Source organism: Gorilla gorilla, chromosome 1, assembly GCF_029281585.2.
Source record: "Gorilla gorilla gorilla isolate KB3781 chromosome 1, NHGRI_mGorGor1-v2.1_pri, whole genome shotgun sequence".
In the NCBI taxonomy this organism is placed as follows: Eukaryota; Metazoa; Chordata; class Mammalia; order Primates; family Hominidae; genus Gorilla; species Gorilla gorilla.
Window position 1 is genome coordinate 85,465,639 of NC_073224.2, and position 26,997 is coordinate 85,492,635.

At 39.0% G+C, this 26,997-nt stretch overlaps 1 protein-coding gene and 1 pseudogene across 2 annotated transcripts in view; one reads left to right on the forward strand and one right to left on the reverse strand.

Annotated features, from left to right (window-relative positions):
• Positions 1-5,746: 5,746 nt before the first annotated feature.
• The window catches only part of FMO1 (flavin containing dimethylaniline monoxygenase 1), a 37,462-nt gene continuing 16,211 nt past the window's right edge, over positions 5,747-26,997 (reverse strand). For both annotated transcript variants that reach the window (XM_004027892.5, XM_019026563.4), the window contains exons 3-9: positions 23,934-24,122; positions 16,151-16,313; positions 12,779-12,921; positions 10,654-10,853; positions 9,306-9,661; positions 8,463-8,535; positions 5,747-6,506 (exon numbers count right to left, since the gene is read on the reverse strand). In XM_004027892.5, the coding sequence (XP_004027941.4) occupies positions 6,164-6,506; positions 8,463-8,535; positions 9,306-9,661; positions 10,654-10,853; positions 12,779-12,921; positions 16,151-16,313; positions 23,934-24,122 (1,467 nt within the window). In that variant the 3' untranslated portion in view covers positions 5,747-6,163. The remainder of the gene's footprint in view (positions 6,507-8,462; positions 8,536-9,305; positions 9,662-10,653; positions 10,854-12,778; positions 12,922-16,150; positions 16,314-23,933; positions 24,123-26,997) is intronic.
• On the forward strand, positions 19,954-21,105 carry LOC129527470 (high mobility group protein B1-like; annotated as a pseudogene).

Below are 26,997 nucleotides of genomic sequence, written 5' to 3' on the forward strand. Positions count from 1 at the left end.
GCCTGGTGGAAAGGACCAATGGAATAATTAAAACACAATTGGCTAAGTTCACAGAGGCATTTCACCTCCCCTGGTCCAAAGCTGCTTACGGTCTGATCCACCCCTTTTGGAAAACATAAGGAAATTTCATAACTTTCCCCTTATGAAATTATAACAGGAAGGCCCATGTGTATGGGAATGAACATAACCAATCCAACTCTTCTCAAGGGAGATATATTGCAATATTGTGAGGGACTCATTTATTACCGTAAAAAAAATCAAGATTTGGGCCAGGCACAGTGGCTCATGCCTGTAATCCCAGCACTTTGGGAGGCCGAGGCAGGTGGATCATGAGGTCAGGAGTTCAAGACCAGCCTGGCCAATATGCTGAAAACTGTCCCTACTAAAAATACAAAAATTAGCTGGGTGTAGTGGCACGCACCTCTAGTTCCAGCTACTTGGGAGGGTGAGGCAGAAGAATCCCTTGAACCTGGGAGGCGGAGGTTGCAGTGAGCTGAGATCACGCCACTGCACTCCAGCCTGGGTGACAGAGTGAGACTCTGTCTCAAAAAAAAAAAATTAAGATTTGGTAAATAATTCCTTTCACAGTATGCTCCCTGAAGATAAGGTGCCTGGTCATGATCTGCAACTCAGAGATTTTGTCTACTGGGAAGGACATCTAATAAAGGACTTCCTTCAACCCCAGTGGAAGGGGTACTATACCAGGTATTATTGACTAATCCATGTGCCACAAAATTAGAGGGTATAGACTCATGGATTCACATCTCTCATCTTAAAAAGGCACAATGTCCTGAGTAGACTGTAACTCCCACCAAAGACCTTTGCCTCCAGTTCATTAAACATCAACCTTTAATGCAGGATTAGAAGCAGACGACAGCTGTTGTGGACTGCTTAAACCCAAGACACAGAACCACGCCTGTATACAAAGGAATGCCTACGTTTATTGTACAATAACCATTATAATTATTGTCCTAGATATGCTGGCAACAGCAGTCTTATAAAGAACAGAGCACTTACCTTGTCTGATTTAACACCCTTTAGTAACTAAATAGATTTCACAACCTTGAATTGAGACTTGTCTCATCATTTTCCTCCACTGACAACACTTCTTTGTTTTTACAAACAATATGACAATGAACATCTTTGTATAAATATCTTTGTACACATGACAATTTCTATAGAATAGACTCTGAGATACGTTAATTGTGTCAAAGGATACATGCATTTAAAATTATGCACGATATTGCCAAATTGCCCCCAAATGCATTTAATATCATTTTGATTCCACAATGACCACTTTACTCCCCTAATGGCCTGGAATATGTCCCTTTGAGTCCTTTTATGTCTTGATATTATAGTATGGCTTTTGCAGAGGAGCATTTTGCTAACATGGATTCTCCTTTGCTGCCGGCATTTAAGATTAGCTCCTATTTCTAACCTCATATTGCACTCGCTCCTTCTCTGTTTACTAATCTGGCTATAACTCTAATAAGAAGCATACTCTTTATAAAGGCTGCTTATACTTCCACAAAAATGAATGTCTGAAATTAAAAAAATGCATAGTTAAGTAGTATACGTTTTACTCTGTAGGAAAATTTGCTCAATAATAGAGGCTGATCTCATATTTTTCCTTTTGGCTTAAAATATTTAGGTCCACTTTAAAATGTCTAACAAAGTTTTTGTTTTTCAGAGGAAGAATTAAATGCAGTCTTCTTTCATTTTTGATCAAAGTGCTCTCAAGTTAGAATATTTTAGAATAATAATGTATTCTATCTCATGAGGGACAGGACAACTCTAAAAGGTGTTGTTTTTCTCAGTTGTTTACAGCCCCCATGTGAAACTTCCTAAATTGGGAAGCAGTGATTGAGACAGCGACACTGAGGGTAGGAGAACATAAGAAGCTCTTCATTTTTATCTCCTCTTACTATGACTGCTTCTGAGAATGGCATCACCCACAAATTATTCTTGGGGAAGCAGGGAGACAGGGGTAGAGGGACTAAATGGTGGTAAGGGGACCAGTGAAGCCAGGTAGCACTAACCTAGGGAAGAAATTAAATGAGCCTAAACTAGCCAGTGAGGAAGAAGGGAGGGTAAGAGACAGATGAGTCTGTGAGATATTAATAGTTACCTTTAGGTAAGCACTGACCACATGCCAGGCACTGGCCTAATGCTTTACATGCATTATCTTCATTAATTCTCCCTTACAACAATGCTAAAGTGTTACTTCCATATTTTATAGATAAAGGAACTGAAGTTAGAAGACATTAAATAACTAGCCCAAGGTTGTGCAGCAAAGTAGGATTCAACCCGGGCCATCTGACTCTACAGCCCATGTGTTTGCACTCAGTACCACAGTGGTCTTTGCTCTGTGTTAGAGACACACTTGATAAAGCTCATAGGCTGTTGGATATGAGGTACGAGGGTTAGAGTGTCAAAGGTGATGTGTTTCAGTGGAAACATAACTATTGGTAAATGGTGTTGCTATTCCTTGGAAGAGTTAAAAGATAATTTTCAAAGAAGGTAGAATTGTGATTCATACAAATGTAAGATAGACACGTATTAGAGATTTTATTTCACTTGTTATTAAAAAGGAAATTGGTAAGATGTTACAGTCAGTTCAGAAGAAAATTTAAAGATAAAATACACATGTATAAATCAGGAATGTTGAAATGAATGTGCAAATGGAGGTAAAACTAGTTTTTCGCACGGTGGGGAAGGGGCGCCAATTAACTTCTACTGGACATTATCTACGTGTCCATAGACAAGAATTATTTTGCACTGCTATTAGTTATCTATAATTAACTGAGTTATAAAATAGTTACCATAGAATAAAAATCAGATAACCTCATTAATGTCCTTAGTCGACGTGTAATCACGGAAATTGTTCATTTCCCTACAGAGGATAAGGATGATGACATTAGCAGTTAAGTAAGGACTGTTGGGGAAAATAAGGACTGTCGGGAAATGAGTTTAATTTTGAGCATACTGCGTTTGAGAGGCCTGTGACATACTGTGGTGTCAATGCCCTATGAGGAGCTAGGTCTATGGCCTAGAAAAAATAAATCAGGCGATAAAACATACATCTTGCTTAGGTAACATAGTAATAATAGCTATCATTTATTGAACACATACCTTGTACAGTATTTATGCTAAGTACTTTATGTGGATCATGCCATTTAATCCTCATAACATACTTATGAGGCAAAATAAATTCTCAGAAGATAACTTCTATGTTATAGAAGGGAAAACTGTGACTTAGGAAAAGTAAGTGACTTGCTCAAGGTCACACAGCTAGTAAGTGGCAGGGCTCTTGCTGGTTCTCCAAGCATCTCCACACGATGGGACATGTTGAAAGACCCAGAGCATTGGTACATGACAAGATAGGTAACTTTACTTAAGACTGGTCTAGCAGGGGGTACTATTAATAAACATTAAAAATATTTTCAGAAAACATAAAATTACTCTTGGTGATGAAATGCCTCAGAAGCTCTTCTGATTTAAATAGTGTGCAAGAAACAGGAAATGCCTCAGAAGCTCTTCTGGTTTAAATAGTGTGCAAGAAACAGAGTAAGTAATGTAATGTCAAAATGTTTTACGTATTTCCTATTTTGCTAGATTTATGAGAATTCACTCAATTTATTTTCTGAACAGAAAAAAATGATACTTTTTTCAGGAGTGTGCATGGAATAATTTCTAGACTAGAAATGAGTCTTTTCTATAACGTAGTCTTAGAGACTTGTAGACTTTTGAGTCCGTTTATAATATAGTCATAGAGTAGGCCTAGCACAGCCATAGTCAGGAAAAAAAAGGAATACACAGGGAAAAAGATGCATGTGGAGATTCAGACCCATGGATTCAGAAATTAAAGATATATATAAAGGGAAAGATATGAAATTCTAGGCACAGCATGAACTATTGACAATTGACAGGCAGACAGGTCCACACACACTCATAGGGAGAGTGAGAAAGGGAGAGAGACCTACAGATACTTTCATGGAGTAACATTCTTGTAATATGGCTTTTGCAATATCACTATTAAGGCTTCTGGAGTCATTTGAACATTGGAGATAGTGGGCTTAAATGGTAAAGAGCCTGTGATGTATGTTCTGGATTCTCATGTTCTGACTCAGCCACATTTTACCTGTTACCTGGGACAAATCAATTGACATCTCCTTATCTGAGTTTTCTTACTTGTCAAATTGTGTATGTAGTACAGTCGTCTTCCCAATCACATCATTATTGTGTGGATTAAGTGAGATGACAGTTGGCATTTTATTAATTTTAAAGTAGTATAAAATGTGCAGCATTATAATTACTGCTGTAGTCTTTACATAATATATGTTTTTCTTGCTGGCACCACCACTAATGTTTGGCACAGATTCAAAGACAGCAGGGGAGATTTTGTGTGTGTGTGTGTGTTTGTGTGTGTTTATAGTGAAAGAAAGGGAAGGCTTCAGGTACTCTCATTGATGGTTGTTGGCATGGGGAAGGTGGAGGGAGGTTTAACTAGAAGCAAGACATCAGATGGGACTGGTTTGAGAAGCTTATTTGGCTTTCTTTCGTCACTCCTGAGTTGGAAGCAGGGGCAACAAGTAGAGAAGCTGACACTCATTAAGCAAGTCCTGACTGTTCTGAGCTGATTGCTGCAGGGGTTGTAAGTTATAAATCTATTGCTGTAAATGGTCTGGTCATTGACCATATGTATATTCAGTCTCCCAGTGCAGTAGATATGATCAGGTTCAGGTGGCCGCTTGTGTCATGATTTGCCACTGTGGCCTGAGGAGTTTATCCTTCCTTGTTTCACCTTGGGCACTAAACTTCTCCCCAGCCAGCTTCATGAGGAAAGTTAAAATATCAGCTTTGTTTCAATGGAAAGAAAAGCATTTCTAGGAGTAATCTAGATTGTATGCAGTGGGGGCAATTCTTCATCATGTGTTTCTATGGTAAGAGTGAAACAGGTCACAAGGAAAAGTAAGAAATGGAACAATACTGAAGAGTTGGCAGAGCCAAACAAAGTTGGGGAGAAATGATCTGTATCTGTACTGGCCCTACAGAGATCACTCTTTCGTGACGCCACAGTTTTTGAATCTTGTCCCTGCATCCAAACTGTGGACCTCTCTGTGAGGTGAGGTTTACCCACAGGGTTTTCCATATAAGCCACGAGATGAAGTGAAGCAAAGCCTTTCCTGATTATGAGTCATATCTTCATCAGCTGTAACTGTGAGATAGGCTGGGTCTAGTTTCATTGAAACTGCTGCTTTTGACACGATGTTTGCTTTTGTTCCTCTTTTTCTTTCCCTTTTTTCCTCTCCCTGCTTTCTCTCCATTACGAGCTTCTCGGCTGTGCTCTTTATCTAATGAATTCCAATTGAATTTGGTTGGTTCTCATTGACTCTTTACAAGGAGGCAGCTCCGTTTGCCTCTTACAGCAGGGTTGTGAAGGAGGATCTAAGCAGGTAGGCTTTTTCCTTTGGCTGCTGGAGGCTGGTTCTAAGAGCCCATGGAGGTGGTGGTTTTCTGTGGAATCTGATTTGGGTCTTTGGGAGGCCAGCTGGAGTAACAGCTTTGTTATAAAGAGTGTTCTGGAGGAATGAGCAGTCCCAGGCAGGTATAGTCCTTTGGGAAACTCTCGAAGTAACTCATTGAACCCCCTATCCTTTTATGAGCTTTATTCATAGAATCCTCATCTTTTTCTCCCTTTTCCCAATCTTTAATAAGAGAACAAAAGATCACTTAAAACAATCAATTTTTAGGTTTATTTTTTACTTTTAATAAGCCAGTACTATAAGAGCACCATTTCAGCACAACACAATCATTTGTGAAGTAAGGGGTTTTAGTTGAGATCTGTGAAAATAGTTTATATGGGAAAGAGGTATGATGGCTCAGAGTGCTGTCAAGAGCAGCTTTCTTTCTAAAATGAACCTGTAACTTTCCAACAACCTTCAAATGCACAGAAATCTTAGTTATCATTCTCTAGCACTAGAAGTGGAGCTGGGAGAGGCTCAGGAATACCAGTGGTAGCCCTGGGGCCAGCCAGGGAAGCGAGAGGGTGGCCTTTACTATTTGAATACAGTTTATAACTGTGAAGGCAATATTGCTGTAAGAGAGGAATTGGAGCATTGTAAATCTACTCTGTGCATCTTCCATTTAGGAAATCTTTTACTTATAGGAAAATTAGAAAAATAGCCACAAGCAAAGCCAGAAAGCTAAAGAGTTTAAGAAAACTTTCAAAGGGAGATGGAGACTCTTGTACAACTCGAGCTTTGATGACCTTGAATGTTCGGTCCCACTGGGTCATGATGGCATTTCTGGCTCCTTCCCATTTTCCTGGGCCAGTCAAGCGGAACTGGTATGGTGAGCATGGGCCAAAGAAGACGGTCAGAGCCAGATGTGGATCCGTTAGGAGCATAGAGAACAGGTTGGGTTTTGCATTGATATAGGTCAGGAGTTCATCTATGTATGTGATATAATCTGATTGTAAAGCCTTGCAGTAGCACAAGCCAAACCTTTATAAAAGGAAGATTGGGGGAAAAGGTGAAGACAAAAAAATTGATAATGTTACAACAAATACAAGTGCCCAAAGCAAACAAATACTGCTGCAGAATTTGGGATGGTTTCTGCATTTTCCCCTTTATTTCCCTACCTATCTAACGGTCTCCTTCTGTTTCTTAAATCAAGATGAGTCCCTTCAAAAGATACTTTATACATATGGCTTTTAATGGGTGCTCTGAGTGCTCATAATGCATCTTAGTTCTTTTGTGAAATAATTAGCAATTTGTAGAGGAAAATATATTTTAAAATTTCTAAATCTTTATAAAATTCCATTATTCAGTAATAACAAATCCAATGATTTGTGTAATGTGAAAAGCCACAAAAATCTATAGGGTAAAATTCCCTGAAATGCTGGTATTAGGCTTTAATTAATTAATTAATTTTTCTTTTCCTTTTCTTTTTTTCTTTCTTTTTTTTTTTTTTTTTTACAAGGTCTTGCTCTGTCACCTAGGCTGGAGTGCAGTGGTATGATCATAGCTCACTGCAACCTTGAACTCCTTGGCTCAAGCGATCCTCCTGGCTTAGGAATAGGTGGGACTGCAAGCATAAGCCACCATGCCTAAATAACTTTTATTTTTTTTGTAGGGATGGGGGCTTGCTATGTTGTCCAGGCTGGTCTCAAAGTCCTGAGCTCAAATGATCCTCCTGCCTTAGCCTCCCAAAGTGCTGGGATTACAGGCATGAGCCACTGCACCTAGCCCCTAAAATTGTTTGCTGACATGCGTGACAAGAAGATTTTCATTTTAGAGCAGTTCTAATTAGTTATCTATTACACTGGAGTTCCATAATGAAGATCAAATCATATCCCAGGTTGAGGATAAAGAAGAGACATCTAAAATGCTATTATTGTTTTGGAATTTGGTACCTTGACAAGGATAGATCAACCCTTGAAGTTTGGGAATATATATGAATAAGAGAGTGATAATAAGTTCCTTAGATGCAATGATTTTAAAACTTGCTGTTTTTTTTTTGCCACAGAACCTTTATTTCAAGTGAAAATGTATATCAAACGCAGAAACAGATGAACAGATAAAACAAAGTGGTTTTATCAAACCACAAAACAATCAGAAATGTTTTGGTTGGATTGAGAGTGAGAGGGGAGGGCCAAGACTCTTTACTTTGCTGGCCATCAGTCTTCCATTGTCTCTAGCCTTGAGTGGTAGCCACAGAGCACAGCATAAGTGAAAACCTTTCCCATAGAGAAGTGCTCAATAAACTTTATTCTGAAAAAGGCCAGACAGTAAATGTCTCAGGCTTTGAGAGCCACATTACAGTTTCTATCTGAACTGCTAAACAACTTTGGTACTGTAACACAAAAACAGCCATTGACAATATGTAAATGAATAAACATGGCTGTGTTCTAATAAAATTTTATTTATGGCCAGTATGGTTTCCATTTCATATGATTTTTCACATACTACAAAATTTTGTTTTTCTTCTTCATTTTTTCCAGCCAATTATAAATGAAGAGCAAAAGCCACACTCCGAATAAAAACAATAGAGCTGATAAAGACTTGTTCAGTGAATGAATGAGCAGACACTTCTAGTGTCAGAGTAAATAGGTACAACTGCTTGCCTGTTGATTATGGATAAGTTATGGAATAATGTACCTGGTAGATTAGAGTTAATTATGTAGTACTTGATTTGGAATTCAAACTCTATGTGATACTAGAAAACCATGGGCTGAAGTGATGACTTTGGGGACATTAAAAATTCTAAATTCCCCTTTCCCTTCTCTCTTCTTAAATAGGCTCTCCTAGTATTTTTCTTCTAAGTCTCAGATGCTTCTTTTTTTCTCCAATGTAACTTTCATCTCTCTGCTATTTTTTTTTCTTTTTCGTTTCCTTTTTTTTTTTTTTTTACAAATTTCAGTTATAATTTAAAAAGGGTGCCTTAAGTAGTTAACTTACCAACTGGGCTTGTTTTCTTTCCTTGCATTAATTTCCTCTATCATGACACTTGGTGGTGGTAACTTATTTACACCTGTAGGATTAAAATAAAAACCTCAAATGCAACTTAAGTTTAGGTCTAGCTGTTGACTTATGGATAAAGATGCTTTACTATGGCTCTCCTTTCATGTCTAGTACCAGCTACTCATTGATCCTTCTGGCAAAAATGTTAGCAGCCTGAGCTGAATGGTTGTATGCTCCTGGTAATAATGCCATCAGCTGAAAAGATAAGCATCTGATCATCTCACTAATTATTTGATATAGCAGAATCTCACAACTAGTTTGGCTGAATGGTGTCACTCATTTGCTTGAGTTTAAAAATTTTAATTGAGCCAGTTGATTCAGTCAACTGACAGAAGTGTTAACTGTCATTTTGTTTTAGTCAAAATAACAGGTAGCTGTGTGCAGTGTGCATGTCTGTAGTCTCCACTACTAAGGAGGCTGAGGTAGGAGGATTGCTTGAGATCAGGAGTTTGAGGCTGCAGTAATCTATGATCATGCCTATAAATAGCCACTGCACACTAGTCTGGACGAGATAGTGAGACCCTGTGTCTTAAAAATAAAAAAGAAAAAATATAACAGTTGACATAGATACAGCCTATATTTTTGACCCCAATATACCATTTATGCAGTAATGGAACAAATCATTATGACAGTATAATTCAGCAAACAATAGAATGCATCCTGCTTTTAAAGATTCTGTTGTTTTAAATAGAAGCAGGAGGAATAATAGTCTCAACATTTCCAGTATCCAGAATCACATGGCAAACCAAAAACACATGCCCTGCTATTTCTTACACTTACCTTTCAGGACTCGAACAGCCCACCGAGCTTGTGTTTCTCCTGTAGGTATCATGGAGCCCAAGGGTTTGATGAGGCCAATAATGGCCAGGGTTGGCTTTTGCAGATGTGCAGGGAAGATATACTTGTACAGTGAGGCCTGGCCATCTTCAACTTTCACTACAGACTCATCAAGGAAGGGGAAAGCAAATGTGTATCCAGTGGCAAAGACAATGATATCAATAGGCTCTTCCTTTGAAGTGTTGTTAAATATGACAGAGTTTTCCTTTACCTCTTTTATGCTTGGCCTGATGAACACTTTCCCAGTGATGATGCGTCCTGGGAGCTCATCATTTAGCACAAACTCTTTCAGCTGAGTCCTAAACAAAAACATGAACAGGGAGGAGACTTGTCAGTGAACAATTCAGCCAGCTCTCCCTTCTCTTTACCTTCCTCTCTCATTCTGGGGCTCTCTCCTTGGTTGGACAAGAATTGCTGCAAGTCTTGGGAGATGTTACTTCAGTGGAAGGGGATTCATGAATGTTCAAGAAGGATTATAAAATATGCTTGCCATTTACTAGAGTTTGGAAGCCTGAAGAGGAAGCCAGCACCTTCTCTAGCTTCTGTTTCTCTTGCTGATTTTTAGCATTCATCTATCACTGTCATTCTAGAGTGGGGCTGAGAGCTGAAGGGCTACAAGGGAAACCAGGGACTTCTAGATTGGATGAGAACTTCTGAAAGCTCTAGTCTCTTCCTAGGAAAAAGTTTTATAAGGGAAACATGCATGTATTTAAAGGAACAAGGGCAGAATTGTCTTTTTCTGGCTATACCTTTGGAATCACAAGACAAACACTTTGTGAGCTGATCTTGTATAAGCTGAGCCATTTTTTGGGCCAAGGTCAATCTTGACAATGGGAAGAAGGCTCTACCATTAGAGAGTTGGTGAGGGGCAACTATGGGATTCAGTTTTTCCCACACAGTGAAACTGGGCAAGTGTGTTTCTTTTATCAACAAAGTCATAGACAAATCATTCTCTTTTGGTTGCTACAGCTGAGGATCAAGTAACTTGCCAAGGTCACAGAGTTCACTTACTACTCAGTGAGCTTGGGTAAATGGCTGAATTTTGCTGTTTCAGTTTCTCCATAATAAAAGGATTATTATAATAATACCTAAAGTGTTGCTGACAAGGTGAAATACATAATTTCACTTTCTGAGTACTTAAGAACAGTTAGCTGTTATTATCAAGCAAATTTGTATCAAGCGTTCCCACACATTCAGCCATGTTGCTGTGGTACTGCCTGGCTTGTATAGGCTGCTGGACAGGCAGAGGCTCCTTCTTCCTAAAAGCCCTTGGCAGTCACATTATATTTACCTGTCTTCTGGTATTAAGCCGTAATTTGCATGATTGAGCCAGTTGTTTATCTTTCGCTCCATCAACCAAGTCACAATTGGAGTTGGGAGGGAATTTCTCAACATGTTCTGAAAGCGTGTCATGAACACCATGTCCCATGGGTAGCCCGAGTCAAAGATTCGGCTGATCACCCATCCCCCTCCGGTGGTGCTGAGGAACACCTGGAAGCAATCAAAGACATCCCTTCATTTGACACTATGAACACGGCTGGCTGGTTCTGCCAGAGATTCAAGAAGTGTCATGGATGGAAAGGCACTGAAAAGTCTGCCACTCTCAAAATACATCCCTGACAAGATAGTCTTGGTTCTTCTAACTTCTATTTTAAAGTTAATCCTTTTGAGATTAGGATTCAGAGCATCTAGAGTATTAAAATGCCTTAAGACATATTATTGAATACTTATTATCTGCCAGCCTTTAGCAAACCATAGGGACCTAAAGTCTATGTAAGAAAACAATGAACAGGTGATTGCTACTTGGTGTGCTCACTATCATTGTAGGCAGTAAGAACAGGGAATGGCAGTATCAGAGTTGTCTACAGAGTTTCAGTGCAAACCATTGGCTTAAATGACAGCAAAATTCAGTACTACAATTACTTTTGGTATTTGTTCTTTTTAACATTGGCTGTTTGAATTTACCAGTTGACCGAATTCACAAAGCTAATAGTTTTAGTACTTACACAATAAGGAGTTTCCTGTACAATTGTTTACAAAGAAAATAATTAGTTAAGCAATCTGTTGCTTTGCTGATACAAAACAGCTGATTTAACAGATTGTTTCTTCCCCCACCAAACTGGGGAGCCAGCAACTAGCATATATTAGTTAGCCGAATGGCCCTCAATGAGTTTACAGCATAGTTGAAAAGAAGATATATATGATGAAAGGTAATTTGCAATATTAAGAATTTAAAAGTGAAAACTGAGGGGTGCAAGTTACAATATTACTTACATTCTGAATAGGGAGAGATCACTTCGTGTTGGAGTGAGATATCTGGGAAGGTAAAGGTAGATTGTAATAGAAGAGAAAGGGGCTCTGAAGAAGAGAGAGGGGTAGCGTGAGCAAAGGGGAACTAAAGACAGGAACTGGAAAATGCTGCAGTTGATTATCTTGCAAGAAACAGAAGTTAAAATTAAAATGGCAGATTTGGTTCAGATTATAGAAAACTCTCTGATGCAGAGCTACTACATCTGCAATTTATTTTTTTCAGGTAAAGAGAATAATTAGAGGTTTTTCAGCATGAGAGTGCTATAATGAGAGCAGGCTCTTCTGAGGATTTGTTTGTTGGTAGTTGGGGTCTAGATGGCTTGTTGTGGGTGGCAGTGACCTGTGGGTAGTGGTACAAGGCAAAAATAAAATGCAGGGCAAAACCCTTGAGAAGCCTGAAGGTAGGAGGTAGAAGAGGATAGTTAGGAACGTAGGCTTTGAGTCAAGGAGACTTGGGTTTGAGAACTGGCTCTGCCACATGCTAGTGATAAGATTTTAGGCAGATTCTTTAACTTCTCTAAGCCTTGGTTTCCTCATGTGCAGTCAAAGATACTAACAGTACCTACTTCTGTGGCTTGTTTTGATGATTGGATAAAGTAGTGCAGTAAAAACACATTTAGTTCAGTGCCGGCCACAGAATAATCCTAATAAATATTAACTATTTCTACAACTATTATTAGGAGGACAATGCAATATCCTCAGCGTGAGGTAGCATGGACCTGATGAGGGTGTTGGTAATTAATAAGGAGAGGAATGGGCAAATGGGAGATAGTAGCAGGAAAAAGTTGGTAGAATTTTCTGACCTATGGGACTGAGTAGGGAAGAAATATGTCCTGTAGCTCTTGTTGGATGGCTGGGAAAATGACCAAAAAAAAAAAAAAAAAAAAAGTAAAAAGAAGTCAGAGAAGTTGGTTTTGGAGGGAAGATGACAACTGTAATTCATAGAAAAATTTGTGAACATTCAGTAAAAATTAAATTCCTTAGTAATCTGTTGTTTGCATGTGAGGCATTTTATTCCTTTAACATTTGTCATGGTGTCAAACACCATTTGCTTGAGGCATGCATCTTAAGATAAAGCTCTTCACCCAGTAACATCAGGAATGTACCTTTTCCGCCAGGTGGCTGGCCTCCACAGCAATGTCTGTGCCAGAATTTCCCATTCCAATCACAAGGACTCTCTTGTCCTTAAATATATCTGGATGCTTATATTGCCGGCTATGAAAGTACTGGCCTCTAAAGGCATTAATACCTATAGAAAATAAAAGAGAAGTCACACAGAGAATTAACAGGATCAGTGAATGGAACATAAATATTTTTCAGTTGATAACATTCTTTTGACAGATGATTTTGGTCATTTTTACTAGTATCCTCAAGTTTGAGAAAATATGAATACATGACTTTACAAGACATTGGCAGGTAATTATTTAATGGGGGTTATTACTCCATCTCACTAGATAGGCCTCCAGTTTTACTTACTAGATAGTTAACTACTGAGCTGAAATATTATGGCATAAAGATATACTAAGCAAAAGTGTAAGGAGTCATTATCATTTTAAAGGTTGATAAAAGTCAACGGGACAATAATATTCTATTGATTAATACTTGATTTATATAAGCTTTTCATAAGCGAGGAGCAAGGACAAAGAAGCTTAAGGGAACTGTGAGTCAGTATCTCTTTTCAGAAAACTTTTTGATCTCTGCTTTGTGCCTGGTACTGTGCTAGATGGTATGCGGGGAATAAGATAAATAAAATGTTGTCCCTATTCACAAAGTTTCATGTTAGTTGGGGAAGTTCACTTGGTGACTGACTGTAACTCAGGCTGAGTTTGCTGGGTTGGCCAGAGTTGGCTCAGAGAAAAAGGAGTGATGTCAGTTACACCAGGATTCAATCTACTGAGCTAACTTGATAGGATACCTTAGGCAGTGATGCCGAATCTTATTGAAACATCACATGAATGGAGAAGGTTTGAAAATACTCTTTTTCTTTTTTAACAGCAATAACTTAAGCAGAAAATACTCTTAAGACAACATTACATAATCAGAAGTAATATGTGCTAAACAAAGAACTTCTTTTTTCCTAAAAAAAGTAATAAGACCTCTACATTCTCAGGGGAAAAATGTATATACTTGTGGGGAGTGGCCTTACAAGGCCTGCTGGCTCTTTAGCTCACCTTGAATTAGTAGAAATCTAACACGAATCCAAGTTAAAACCTAACCACAACACAGAGCATTTGGAATTTAGCAAGGATGCAACCAAATTCCAATATTTACTCAGCACAGGAACCCAATATGGATCAGAGAACTGTTGCGAAGAAAGAGCTGGAAAGCCTAAGCAGAAAATACAATTATCTCTGGATCTCATGTTGTTTTAGATTCTCTTTGGATAGGCTTTGTTTTGGGGGGTCACAAATGGACAAAAATGAGACTCTGTGGCTGTCTCTTAACAGACTAATACTTTCTCTTATCTCACAGGAAGACAGAGTAAGAACTTACATTAAATGTGTCTGTGTTAGTAAGTAGCAGAATGTCCTATCTAAGAAAAAAATTTATAATATAAAAAAGAAAAAAGGTAAATAGCAGAATGTATATATGTGAATAATAAAAGTAGTCATCTTGGGAAATCATACGTTTATTCTAACTGTGATACCTATTATTTTTACTACGACTTTTTAGTGCACCTTCTCTGGAATTGCTTCTAGAGCTTGTGATACATATTTTTAAATACCTTCAGTGAATTTGAATTTTTTTTGACAGTTAACAACCATCGCAAGGAGTGTGTGCCATCTAAGCAAGTCTGCTGTAAGTCAGGAGATAGAGAGGTTGGGAGAACTGCTCTTCAACTCTAAAATCACAGAATTTTAGAGCTCAAAGACTCCTTAATCATTTAGCCAGGGATTTTAAATTGGCAGTGGTTGATAAGACGGGTTTTAAGAAAGACTGCAAGCCTTGTAGAGCTCTTCTTGCTTGATTTGTGATGTGTACTGTTGGTTAAAGTAATCCAAGCTCTTCAATTTGTGGGTGAATTTGAGGCTTAGAAAAGTTAAGCGGGCGACCCAAGACTATCAGCTAGGTGGTTGTATATGCTAGAATTCATAGCTGCTGGGTCCCTACCTCTTCTACTCAAACTGAGCATATTGGCTCAATTGCTTTCAGGTATGCTTTATTATTTTAATCTGATGTAAACTTGTGTGACTTTAGGGGGCAAATCCAGGACCATGAGAGGTGTATGTTTAGGGTATTGGAATCACTCAGGTCATATGGAGACTGTGATTTCTCCACTGGACTCCATAAAACTCTATTCATTCCTCCAATACAGGTTACATGTTGCCTTATTCACTTCTATATTCTTAGCACCTAGTGCAATATACTGTGAGTGCTGAATGAATGTAGTTTACTCCCTATGCCATGGAACTTTCTGGATTCTTGCAGTGACTAGGTACTCCTTTCTGGAATTTTGGAGTGGATGGCTGCTCAGAGCCTTGCTCTGCAGGCAAGAATGACAAAAAATTGGGTTGTCTTCTGTGATGATGAGATTCCATGGTTGAACGGGTTCAAGAAGAGGCTATGGAGCCTCTCTCAGAATTGCTGAAAAATAATTTCCTGCGTTGGGAAGAAGACTGAACTTGGTTCTTTCCAATTCAATGATTCTATTCTCTGGCAATTTTCAGGATATGCTTTATCCTAATCTAACCTGATCTGAGTGACCTCTGGGGGCAGATCCAGAACCATAGCATGTTCCTAAATTTATTGTGGTAAGATGAGTCTTGGGATCATTCTAGGCAATCATTAGATGATTTGGAGAAAAGTTTCTTAAAGTTTTAACTTTTTGAATGCTTGTTACAGATGAAATAAACCAAACCATTTCATTTTCTGTTCCATTGAGTTAAAATCCAGTTAAAATTTGGCATAGATTAACATGACTATGGTTGCAAAAGTCAGATAAGAAAACTGAGACCCAAAGATGTCTTAAGTTGTCTCCCAAGACTAATCTCCCTCTTGACTATTGACCAGTGCCGTAAACCTCTAATCTAATTGCCATCACTCACATAAAAGGAACAAATAGAAAAAATTACTTTTTTCTTTATTCACAGATTGACTTTTGTGGCCTCTAAACTCAACTTTGGCAATGTGTACCTGCTGCTGAAGTTAATGACTTGTGTAAGCATCCCATGTCTCAGAAGACTTTCTGAGTGCTACCAGTCACTTGAGGGACATTGAATCTTGGTAAAGCATAAAACTGCTTATAAAGTTATCCATTTTGCTCTTATGTATTTACAGATTGTTTGGAACAAATGAAAGCCAAAAACTGGCCAGAAAATGCTGGCTAGAAAAAAACAAAACAAAACAAAAAAAGCCTCCTCCTACCTCCCAACTTTAACTATTTAATGGAACAGCCATAGGAATTCATTCCCAGACCAATCAAGCATCAGAATGGCTCCCACGAGAAAACTTAAAGTTAGTTACAGAAAGTGCTGTACCTGGAAAGGAGTCCAGTGGCAAATAAGGATTAGTAAGAAAGCCAGTGCAGACCATGACAGCATCAAAGATGGCTGACTCTTGCTTCTCTTCATGCATAGTGACTACCTCCCATTGGCCAGAGACAGCAAAATCTGAGCATTTTGTTACACTGCAGACTTTGGTCTGAAAAAGGAATCACAGATATGATTAGCAGTTGTCAATGTTCCATTAAGCACTTGCCAGTTGATGTACCATTGATATTTTAAAAGTTCTAAAACACAGAATAAACATAATTAATAAGTATAACCCTAGAAACCTAATCAGGTTAGCGGACTAATCATGATTCCCTAGATGGAGGTAGTCTAAGCTTGGAGAGATATCTAAGACAAGTGGTGGCATCCAAAAATTTTAAGTGATTTGCTCAAATTCTCACAGAAAGTGATAGAATCAGAATTAGAACCTAAGTTTCTGATGCCTTTTTCATTATCCTTTCTGTTATGCAACCTCATTTCTCACAGGGCTGTCTCTTTAACAAAAATTTCTTTGACAGATACATGGGTAAGATATAATTGAAAACCTGAATTTGGTCCTGTGTATATTAGCTTATGAGGTTTTGTAGAATACGTTGCTGAAGTTTTTCCAGAACTAGAAAGCAATTGAAAAGTGCTAACATTATGGCCTGAATTTTTTTGAGAGTAGTCCACATTTCAAAGAATCTATTTTTGCTCTTAGTGAGTACATACATGTACATGATTACCAGGCTTTGGTTCAGGAAATACATGTACAATAGATCTCAGACAAGTCAAATTTAAAAGGATAAATTATTCACTGACCAAGTGGCTTGCTATCTTTCTTTCTTTTTTAAAGCTTTTAAAGAATATAGGCTTCTTAAGTCCTTCTTAATGGGTTCGCTATTTGATTTATACTATTTGAAGTGCTTATTGTGTTTCTACATTTGTAGTGCAACTGCCTTTTCTAAAAGTAAATTTTCAGTTAGTTTAAAATCTTTCAAAATAGATTTATTTTTAATCATAAAAATAATAAATATGTAGCCTGGGCAACATGGCAAAATCCCATCTTTACAAAAAAAATACAAAAAATTAGCCAGGTGTGGTGGCCCATGCCTGTAGTCCCAGCTACTCAGGAGGCTGATTTGGGAGAATCACCTGTGCTTGGGAAGTCAAGGCTTCAGTGAGCCATGATAGTGTCATTGCACTCCAGCCTGGGCAACAGAGTGAGAACTTGTCTCAAAAAAAAAAAAAAAAGCTTGTCATTAAAAATTTGGAATATATACAGAGGAATGAGAAGCAAAACCAAACAAAATCAACTACAGATCACAGTTGAGTAACAGCTATTTGTGTTTACTTTTTTTTTTTTTTTTTTTTAAGATGGAGTCTCGCTCTGTTGCCCAGGCTGGAGTGCAGTGGTGCAATCTCGGCTCACCGCAACCTCCGCTTCCCTGGTTCAAGAGATTCTCCTGCCTCAGCCTTCTGAGTAGCTGAGACTACAGGCCCATGCCACCATGCCTGGCTAATTTTTTGTATTTTTAGTAGAGATGGGGTTTCGCCGTGTTAGCCAGGATGGTCTTGATCCACCCACCTTGGCCTCCCAAAGTGCTGGTGTGGGCCATGCACCTGGCCTTGTGTTTACTTTTTAAAACTTTGGTGAACATCTAGCTTTTTAAAAATTGTTCTAAAATGGCCTTGTGCCTGACAACAGTGGCTCATGCCTATAATCCCCACCCTTTGGGAGGCCAAGGCAGGAGGATAGTTTGAGCTCAGGAGTTCAAGACCACCCTGGGCGGCATAGTGAGACCTTATCTCTACTAAAAATTAAAAAAAAATATAGCCGGGCATGGTAGTATGTGCCTATAGTCCCAGCTATTAATAGTGGGGAGGCTGAAGTGGGAGGATTTCTTGAGCCTAGGAGGTGGAGGCTGCAGTGAGACAAGATCCTGCCACTGTACTCCAGCCTGGGTGACAGAGACTTTGTTTCAAACAACAACAACAAAATAAAAAAGGTCTTGGGCAGCATGTGGTAAAGGAAATGCTTCAAATTCAGAAATTTTGATGCATTAAAAAGAAGATTTTTATATGTTGTATATATTCATTATGATAATGCTTTATTTTTACTGTGTCCATTGCAAAATAAGGAAGTGGAATAAAATACTCTTTGGAAATCTGTTTAGGAGGATGCATTAGTCCATTTTCACACTGCTGATAAAGACAGACTAGAGACTGGGCAATTTACAAAGGAAAAAGGTCTAATGGAGAACTCACAGTTCCATGTGGCTGGGGAAGCATCACAATCATGGCAGGAGCAAAGAGGAGCAAGTCATATCTTACATGGATGATGTCAGGCAAAAAGAGAGCTTTTGCAGGGAAATTCTGCCTTATAAAACCATCAGATCTTGTGAGGCTTATTCACTATCACTAGAACAGCATGGGAAAGACCTACCCTCATGATTCGGTTACCTCCCACTGGACCCCTCTCACAACATGTGAGAATTCAAGATGACATTTGGGTGGGGACACAGACAAACCATATTACTCTACCCCTGGCCCATCCCAAATCTCATGTCCTCACATTTCAAAAGCAATTATGCCTTCCCAACAGTTCCCCCGCCCCAAGTCTTAACTCATTTCAGCATTAACTCAAAAAGTCCAAAGTCCAAAGTCTCAACTGAGACATGGCAAGTCCCTTCCACCTATGAGCCTGTAAAATCAAAAGTTGGTTAGTTACTTCCTAGATACAGTGGGGGTACAGGCATTGGGTAAATACAGCCATTCCAAATGGGAGAAATTGGTCAAAACAAAGGGGCTACAGGCCCCATGCAAGTCCGAAATCCAGCAGGGCAGTCAAAGCTCTAAAATGAACTCCTTTGACTCCATGTCTCACATCCAGGTCACACTGTTGCAAGAGGTGGGTTCCCATGGTCTTGGGCAGCTCTGCTCCTGTGGCTTTGCAGGGTACAGCTTCCCTCCTGGCTGCTTTCACAGGCTGGCATTGAGTGTCTGCAGCTTTTCCAGGCACATGCAAGCTGTCAGTGGATCTAACATTCTGGGGTCTGAAGGATGGTGGCCCTCTTCTCACAGCTCCACTAGGCAGTGCCCCAGTAGAGACTCTGTGTGGGGGCTCTGACCCCACATTTCCCTTCTGCACTGCCCTAGCAGAGGTTTTCCATGAGATCCCTGTCCCTGCAGCAAACTTCTGCCTGCACATCCAGGCATTTCCATACATCCTGTGAAATCTAGGTGAAGGTTCCCAAACCTCAATTCTTGACTTCTGTGTATTGCAGGCTCAACACAATGTGGAGGCTGCCAGGTCTTGGGGCTTTCACCCTCTAAAGCCACTGCCTGAGCTCTATGTTGGCCCCTTTTAGCCACAGCTGGAGCAGCTGGGATGCAGGGCACCAAGTCCCTTGGCTGCACACAGCATGGGGCCTCTGGGCCTGGCCCATGAAACCACTTTTTCCTCCTAGGCCTCCAGGCCTGTGATGGGAAGGGCTGTGGTGAACACCTCTGACATGCCCTGGAGACATTTTCCCCATTGTTTTGGGAATTAACATTCGGCTCCTCGTTATTTATGCAAATTTCTGCAGTTGGCTTGGATTTCTTCTCCAGAAAATAAGATTTTCTTTTCTATTGCACTGTCAGGCTGCTGATTTTCTGAACTTTTATGCTGATTCCCTTTTAAAACTGAATGCCTTTAACAGCACCCAAGTCACCTCTTTATTGCTTTGCTGCTTAGAAATTTCTTCTGCCAGATACCCTAAATCATCTCTCAAGTTCAAAGTTCCATAAATCTCTAGGACAGGAGTAAAATGCCACCAGTCTCATTGCTAGAACATAAGAAGAGGCAGTACATTGAGCTCCATAGAGACAGCACTGGGGCAAGTGAGAGCCGGATGGGCACTGGGCAACTCTGTGCCTCACTGAGGAAAAACATTGGCAAAGGAGATTCTAAGAAGCCAAGAGACAAAATGTCATCATATGCATTTTTTTGTGCAAACTTGTCAGGAAGAGCATAAGAAGCAGCACCCAGATGCTTCAGTCAACTTCTCAGAGTTTTCTAAGAAAGGCTCAGAGAGATGGAAGACCATGTCTGCTAAAGAGAAAGGAAAATTTGAAGATATGGCAAAGGTGACAAGGCCCATTATGAAAGAGAAATGAAAACCTAAATCCCTCCCAAAGGGGAGACAAAAAAGAAGTTCAAGGATCCCAATGCACCCAAGAGGCCTCCTTCAGCCTTTTTCCTGTTCTGCTCTGAGTATCACCCAAAAATTAAAGGAGAACATTTTGGCCTGCCCATTAGTGATGTTGTGAAGAAACTGGGAGAGATGTGGAATAACACTGCTGCAGATGACAAGCAGCCTTGTGAAAAGAAGGCTGCAAAGCTGAAGGAAAAATACAAAAAGGATATTGCTGCATATTGAGCTAAAGGAAAGCCTGATGCAGCAAAAAAGGGATTTATCAAGGCTGAAAAAAGCAAGAAAAAGAAGGAAGAGGAGGAAGATGAGGAAGATGAAAGAAGATGATGAGGAGGAGGTAGATGAAAAAGATGAAGATGAAGAAGATGATGAATAAGTTGGTTCTAGCGCAGTTTTTTTTCTCATCTATAAAGCATTTAACACTTCTGTACACAAGTCACTCCTTTTAAAGAAAAAAATTGAAATGTAAGTCTGTGTAGGATTTGTTTTTAAACTGTACAGTGTCTTTTTTTATAAAGTTAACACACTACCGAATGTGTCTTTAGATAGCCCTCTCCTGGTGGTGTTTTCAATAGCCACTAACCTTGCCTGGTGCAGTATGGGGGTTGTAAATTGGCATGGAAATTTAAAGCATGTTCTTGTTGGTGCACAGCACAAATTAGTTATATATGGTGATGGTAGTTTTTTCATCTTCAGCTGTCTCTGATGCAGCTTATAGGAAATAATTGTTGTTCTGTTAACTGAATACCACTCTGTAATTGCAAAAAAAAAGTTGCAGCTGTTTTGTTTACATTCTGAATACTTCTAAGTAAATACAAATTTTTTATTAGTATTGTTGTCCTTTTCATAGGTCTGAAATTTTTCTTTTTGAGGGGAAGCTACTCTTTGCTTTTCCCCATTTTGAATCACATGAATTATTACAGTGTTTATCCTTTCATATAGTTAGCTAATAAAAAGCTTTTGTCTACACACCCTGCATATCATATGGGGGTAAAGTTAAGTTGAGATAGTTTTCATCCATAACTGAACATCCAAAATCTTGATCAGTTAAGAAATTTCACATAGCCCACTTACATTTACAAACTGAAGAGTAATCAATGTACTCAAAGCATGGGATTACTAGAATCAAACATTTTGAAAGTCTGTCCTTGAAGGACTAATAGAAAAGTATGTTGTAACCTTTACACGAGGACTCTATTCTTTAACTCCCATTACCATGTAATGGCAGTTATATTTTGCAGTTCCCACATTAAAGAAGACCTGAGAATGTATCCCCAAAAGTGTGAGCTTAAAATACAAGACTGCCGTATTAAATTTTTTGTTGACATTAGTCTCAGTGAAGACTATGAAAATGCTGGCTATAGATGTCTTTTCCCATTTATCTAAATATGGACTGCTCAGGAAATGAGACTTTCCATTAAAAGTATTTTTAATTAATTGGGCCAGCTTTTAAAACAAAGATGCCACATTCAAAATAGCGTATATTTTCCTATATTATGGTTTGCCCCCTCATAAATCCAAATAGGAGGAAAGAAGACACTTAAATTTTGCTTCTCAGTATGAATTATTCAATTTATTTGAATGATTTTTCTTTACAAAACAAACTCATTCATTAGTCATGTTTATCTGCTTAGCAGTTTAGGGAACAATTTGGCAATTTTGTGATTTTCAAGATTATCGTTTTCTTAAGATGCCAGTATTTTAAAATAGTGTTATTGTAATTTTACACGCTTTTGTGATGGAGTGCTGTTTTGTTATATAATTTTGACTTGGATTCTTTCCATTTGCATTTGTTTATGTAATTTCAGGAGGAATACTGAACATCTAAGTCCCGGATGATACTAATAAACTAATAATTGCAGAGGTTTTTTTTAAAACATAAAACCAAACAAGAGTCACCTTTGCTCCAGTTCCCAACAAGTTCCTCCTCTCCATCTGAGACCATCTCAGCCTGGACCTTATTGTTTATATCACTATCAGCATTTTCGTCAAAGCCATTCAACAAGTCTCTAGGAAGTTCCAAAGTTTCCTACATTTTCCTTTCTTCTTCTGAGCCCTCCAAACTGTTCTAACCTCTGACGTTTCCACAGTTCCAAAGTCACTTCTACATTTTTTGATATCTTTTCACCAGCTCCCCACTCTACTGGTACCAAGTTACTGTATTGGTTTTCATGCTGCTGATAAAGACATACCAGAGACCTGGCAATTTACAAAGGAAAGAGGTTTAATGGAGAACTCACTGTTCCTTGTGGCTGGGGAAGACTCACAATCATGGTGGAAGATAAAGAAGAGCAAATCACATCTTACGTGCATGGCAGCAAGCAGAGAGAGAGCTTGTGCAGGGAAGCTCCGCCTTATAAAACCATCAGATCTCGTGAGACTTATTCACTATCAGGAGAATAGCATGGGAAAGACCTGCCCCCATGGTTCAATTACCTCCCACTGAGTCCCTCCCACAACATGTGGAAATTGAAGATGAGATTTGGATGGCGACACAGCCAAACCATATCAGAGGACTTTTAAGGTCGTGAATGTGAATGCAAATTTTATTTTCCACTTGTTTTGGTCAATGTCTCCATTTGTGTTGTTTTCTGTGTATAATTCTCTGTGAATTCCTCATCATCCTTACCTCTGATAGGGGAGGGAGAAAGGAGAAGGGAAACATAGATTTTCATATGTTTCTTGGAGAGGAAACAGAAAAAAAGGGCAAAAAAAGGACAAAAAGGATATATTATTCATTTGTCCCTGTCCTACTACCTTCCTCCTGTCTCCAACCTCTGAAATGGGAGAGGAAGGGGGCATTGTAGAATAACAATATTCAAAGATTTTTCTATTCTCAAGAATATCTAGAAAAGATTTCTTTCACATAGCAAGGTTCTCTTGTGTATGGGCCACTGCACATGTCCATTCCTATAAAAGGATAGTCAAGAAGAGAGTGGGAGCTGGGAGCAGTGGCTCATGCCTGTAATCCCAGCACTTTGGGAGGCCAGGGCAGGAGGATTGCTTGAGCCCAGGTGTTTGAGACTGCATGGCCAACATCGTGAGACCCCATCGCTAAAAAATATAAAAAGCTAGCTGGGTGTGGTGGTGTGCACCTGTGTTCCCAGCTACTTGGGAGGCTGAGGTGGGAGAATCACCTGAGCTTAGGAAGTCCAGGCTGCAGTGAGCCATGATCATGCCACTGCACTCCAGCCTGGGCAACAAAGTGAGACCCTGTCTCAAAAACAAACAAACAGACAAAAAACCAAACAGGAGACTGGGGAAGGGGGCTGGTGGTTCTCAGTGTCCATGTGGGCAGGCATTTGGCCCAAGCTGAAAATGTGGCTTGATATTTTTTAGGTTCCCTAAGATACTTGGATATAAGTATTGCAAACTAAAATTTTATACTTGTGAATCTTTACACAAAGCATCCTCCCCCACCTCCAGATTTACTTGAAGTGGGGAGTGAGTATAGGGAGAAAATAAATACAGCCAGGTGTCATTAATATTGCCAGTTTAGTATCTCATCTACAGAGCCCAGGGCTAGGCTGGAGAGATAAGAGAAAATAGGTAGGAAATACTTTCTGACTACTAACTGATGTTTTGTGTCTTACCTTGAATTGAATGTGTTTCAGAAGGTCAAAGTGGTTTGCATACATTTTGAGATATTCCAGGAATTGAGAATTTGGCACATAGTTTGGATAATCTTCTGGGAATGGAAAGTCTGAGTAACAAGACATCTCCTTGCAGCTGTTGGAAACCACAGACTTGTAGAGACTGGCTCTGCCTTCTTCAACATGTTCCTGTACAAACAGTGCACACACATGAACATTCATTGCATGCTCATAAATAAGCCTGGGAAGAACTCACCGGTCCAGATGCACACAGTATCATTGCCAAGCACAGGAGAATATAGAAATACATGAGAATCAGGAAGTAGTCTTTATTTGAATGATGGACAATTGCTAGGTAATTTGGTTTTATGGGATATTCTGGAAATGATTATGGAGAAGATGGTTCAGAGTATGAAGGATCTTGTATCCAAAGTTAAGGAATTTGGATTTTACAGGAAGGTTATGCCAATCTACTGAACGTTCTAAATATAGAAGTGATTCATATCACTTCTAAATTTTGGAAAGATAACTCTGGTTCTACAAAAGGTGAATTAGAGGGAGCTGGGAAGGAAGGAAGGGGGCGCTAGCCAGGAGCCTAATACACAGATCCACTTGATTGCTAATGAGGGCATGAGCAGAGGCAATGACAGCTGGAACCCAGAAAGGTGAGATTTGTGAGATGGCAGTAAGGTAGAACACATAGGATTGCAAAACCAATTAGATTTAGGGGTTGAGAGAGGAAGCAGTCAAAGGTTTCCAGATTGGACAACTGTGTGTGGCAAAGCACTAACAAATTTCCCTCCCCCAGTTTTTACTCAAATAACTAGCAAATACCAATATCTCATAAGACTACTGCAAAGTTGAATGATAAACAATTTTAGTAATGTCTTTAATATACATTGCTTCTGTCTTTTGGGGAGTAGTATGGAGGATTATTCTAATTTCAGTGGTAAGGTTCTTGTATTTTAACATTATTTACCATCTTGCATATGTATAGTTCATTTTTCCTGTGAAATAAAAATTATTTAATTTATGTGAACAAGTAGAAACATAAACATAAATCTCACATATGGAGAGGGCTTTCTCTGTTTCTGCAAAGGATGTGAATTGATATCATATATAGATTCCTGTATGTGTCTGAAATATACAGCAATCACAGATAACAAAATTATAAACATATCTCTGTGGTTTAAATTAATGTTATTTATCTCATTGACTGATAAGAGTTGATTACAACCTGCTTGTCTGTGGCCCACCTGTCACACAGACTCAGCTAAAATGCTTGCGAAAGATGACTATTTAAATCTTGATATTTTATTCAGCTGGAATATCTAAAGCAGTGTTATTCAAACATAGTCTGCAGAGCAATACTGATATGAATGGTTTGTTACTAGTCTGTTACAGGATAAATACAGAAATCAAGAGTAAGCATTTAGAAACTTTTATAGCAATAATTTGACATTGCTCAATATGTAAGCATGTGGACACCATTTTGTTGAACAGGATATAAATCAGTCTTGTTTTTGTCTAACTTGTGTGATGAGTTTGAGTTGTGTACTAGTCATGTGCCATAGGACTGTATTATCATGTGCGATGTTTTAAGGTTATTTTGAAAACTGTTATCCAAAAGTGCATAAAATCTGGAATCATTTTCTTTCATTGAAAGATTATTTATATTTAATCTTACAGTATAAGTTATTTGAACTGGCTACGGATAGAAGACTGAAGATACATTAAAAAAATGTAGCACTATCAGCTTCATTTTGGATAGCAGTTAAAAAAAATACACTGAACTTGCTGAGACTGGTTTAAAAATCTCTTCCTCATTTCAATCAACATACCTCTGTGAGCCTCCTTTCTCTACTTTGACTGCTGTTAAGCAATGTTTAGAAATAGTTTAGATACACATTATCCCCTGCAAAGAGCATTGCCATCCATTCAAACCAGATTAGGTAAATTGACAACCAGGAAGCAAGATTAATTGTCATATTAAAAACCTTAAATAGTAATATAAAAAATGTGTATTTAAAGTGTGTCTACCAGTGTTTAACATGGAGAACTGCAATTTCATACAAAATATTTGTTTGGCAAAAAGTTACAAACGTAATGATGACTCTCTGTGTCAATTGCCTATGTACCCACTTTCAAAGAACAATGTGTTCATTTTTTGTAATTGTTTTCCTTTATATCTATGTTGTTTAATGACACTTACTGAAATTAATTTTATAATTTCTGACTCTATAAATTTCAAATTTACATTTTGTATTTTTTGTTTGTGTCATTTTCATTTTTCTAAGGATTCTTTTTTCTTTCTTTTTCTTCTTTATTTTTCTTTTTTTGAGACGGAGCCTTGCTCTGTCGCCCAGGCTAGCGTGCAGTGGCTTAATCTCTGCTCACTGCAAGCTCTGCCTCCCGGGTTCATGCCATTCTCCTGCCTCAGCCTCCCGAGTAGCTGGGACTACAGGCACCCGCCACCACGCCCGGCTAATTTTTTTGTATTTTTAGTAGAGACGGGGTTTCACCGTGTTAGCCAGGATGGTCTCAATCTCCTGACCTCATGATCCGCCTGCCTCGGCCTCCCAAAGTGCTGGGATTACAGGCATGAGCCACCTTGCCCGGCCGGATTCTTTTTTATTATATTTGACAACAGTCTACAATTAATTGGAAAAAAACTTGATTGTTCTTCACTGTTTGAGAAGCACAGCTCTGTAGCTCAGCGCCTTTTAATTTTGTTAGGAATTGCCTGGGTAGTCTTACTAACATGTGGATGCTGACTCTGTAAGTCAGGGTGAGCCTGAGATTGTGCATTTCTTTTGTTTTTGTTTTTTTTTGAGATGGAGTCTCGCTCTGTCGCCCAGGAAGGAGTGAAGTCACCCGATCTTGGCTCACTGCAAGCTCCGCCTCCTGGGTTCACGACTTTCTCCTGCCTCGGCCTCCCGAGTAGCTGGGACTACAGGCGCCGGACACCACGCCCTGCTAATTTTTTTTTTTTTTTTTGTATTTTTAGTAGAGACGGGGTTTCACCATGTTAGACAGGATGGTCTCCATCTCCTGACCTCGTGAT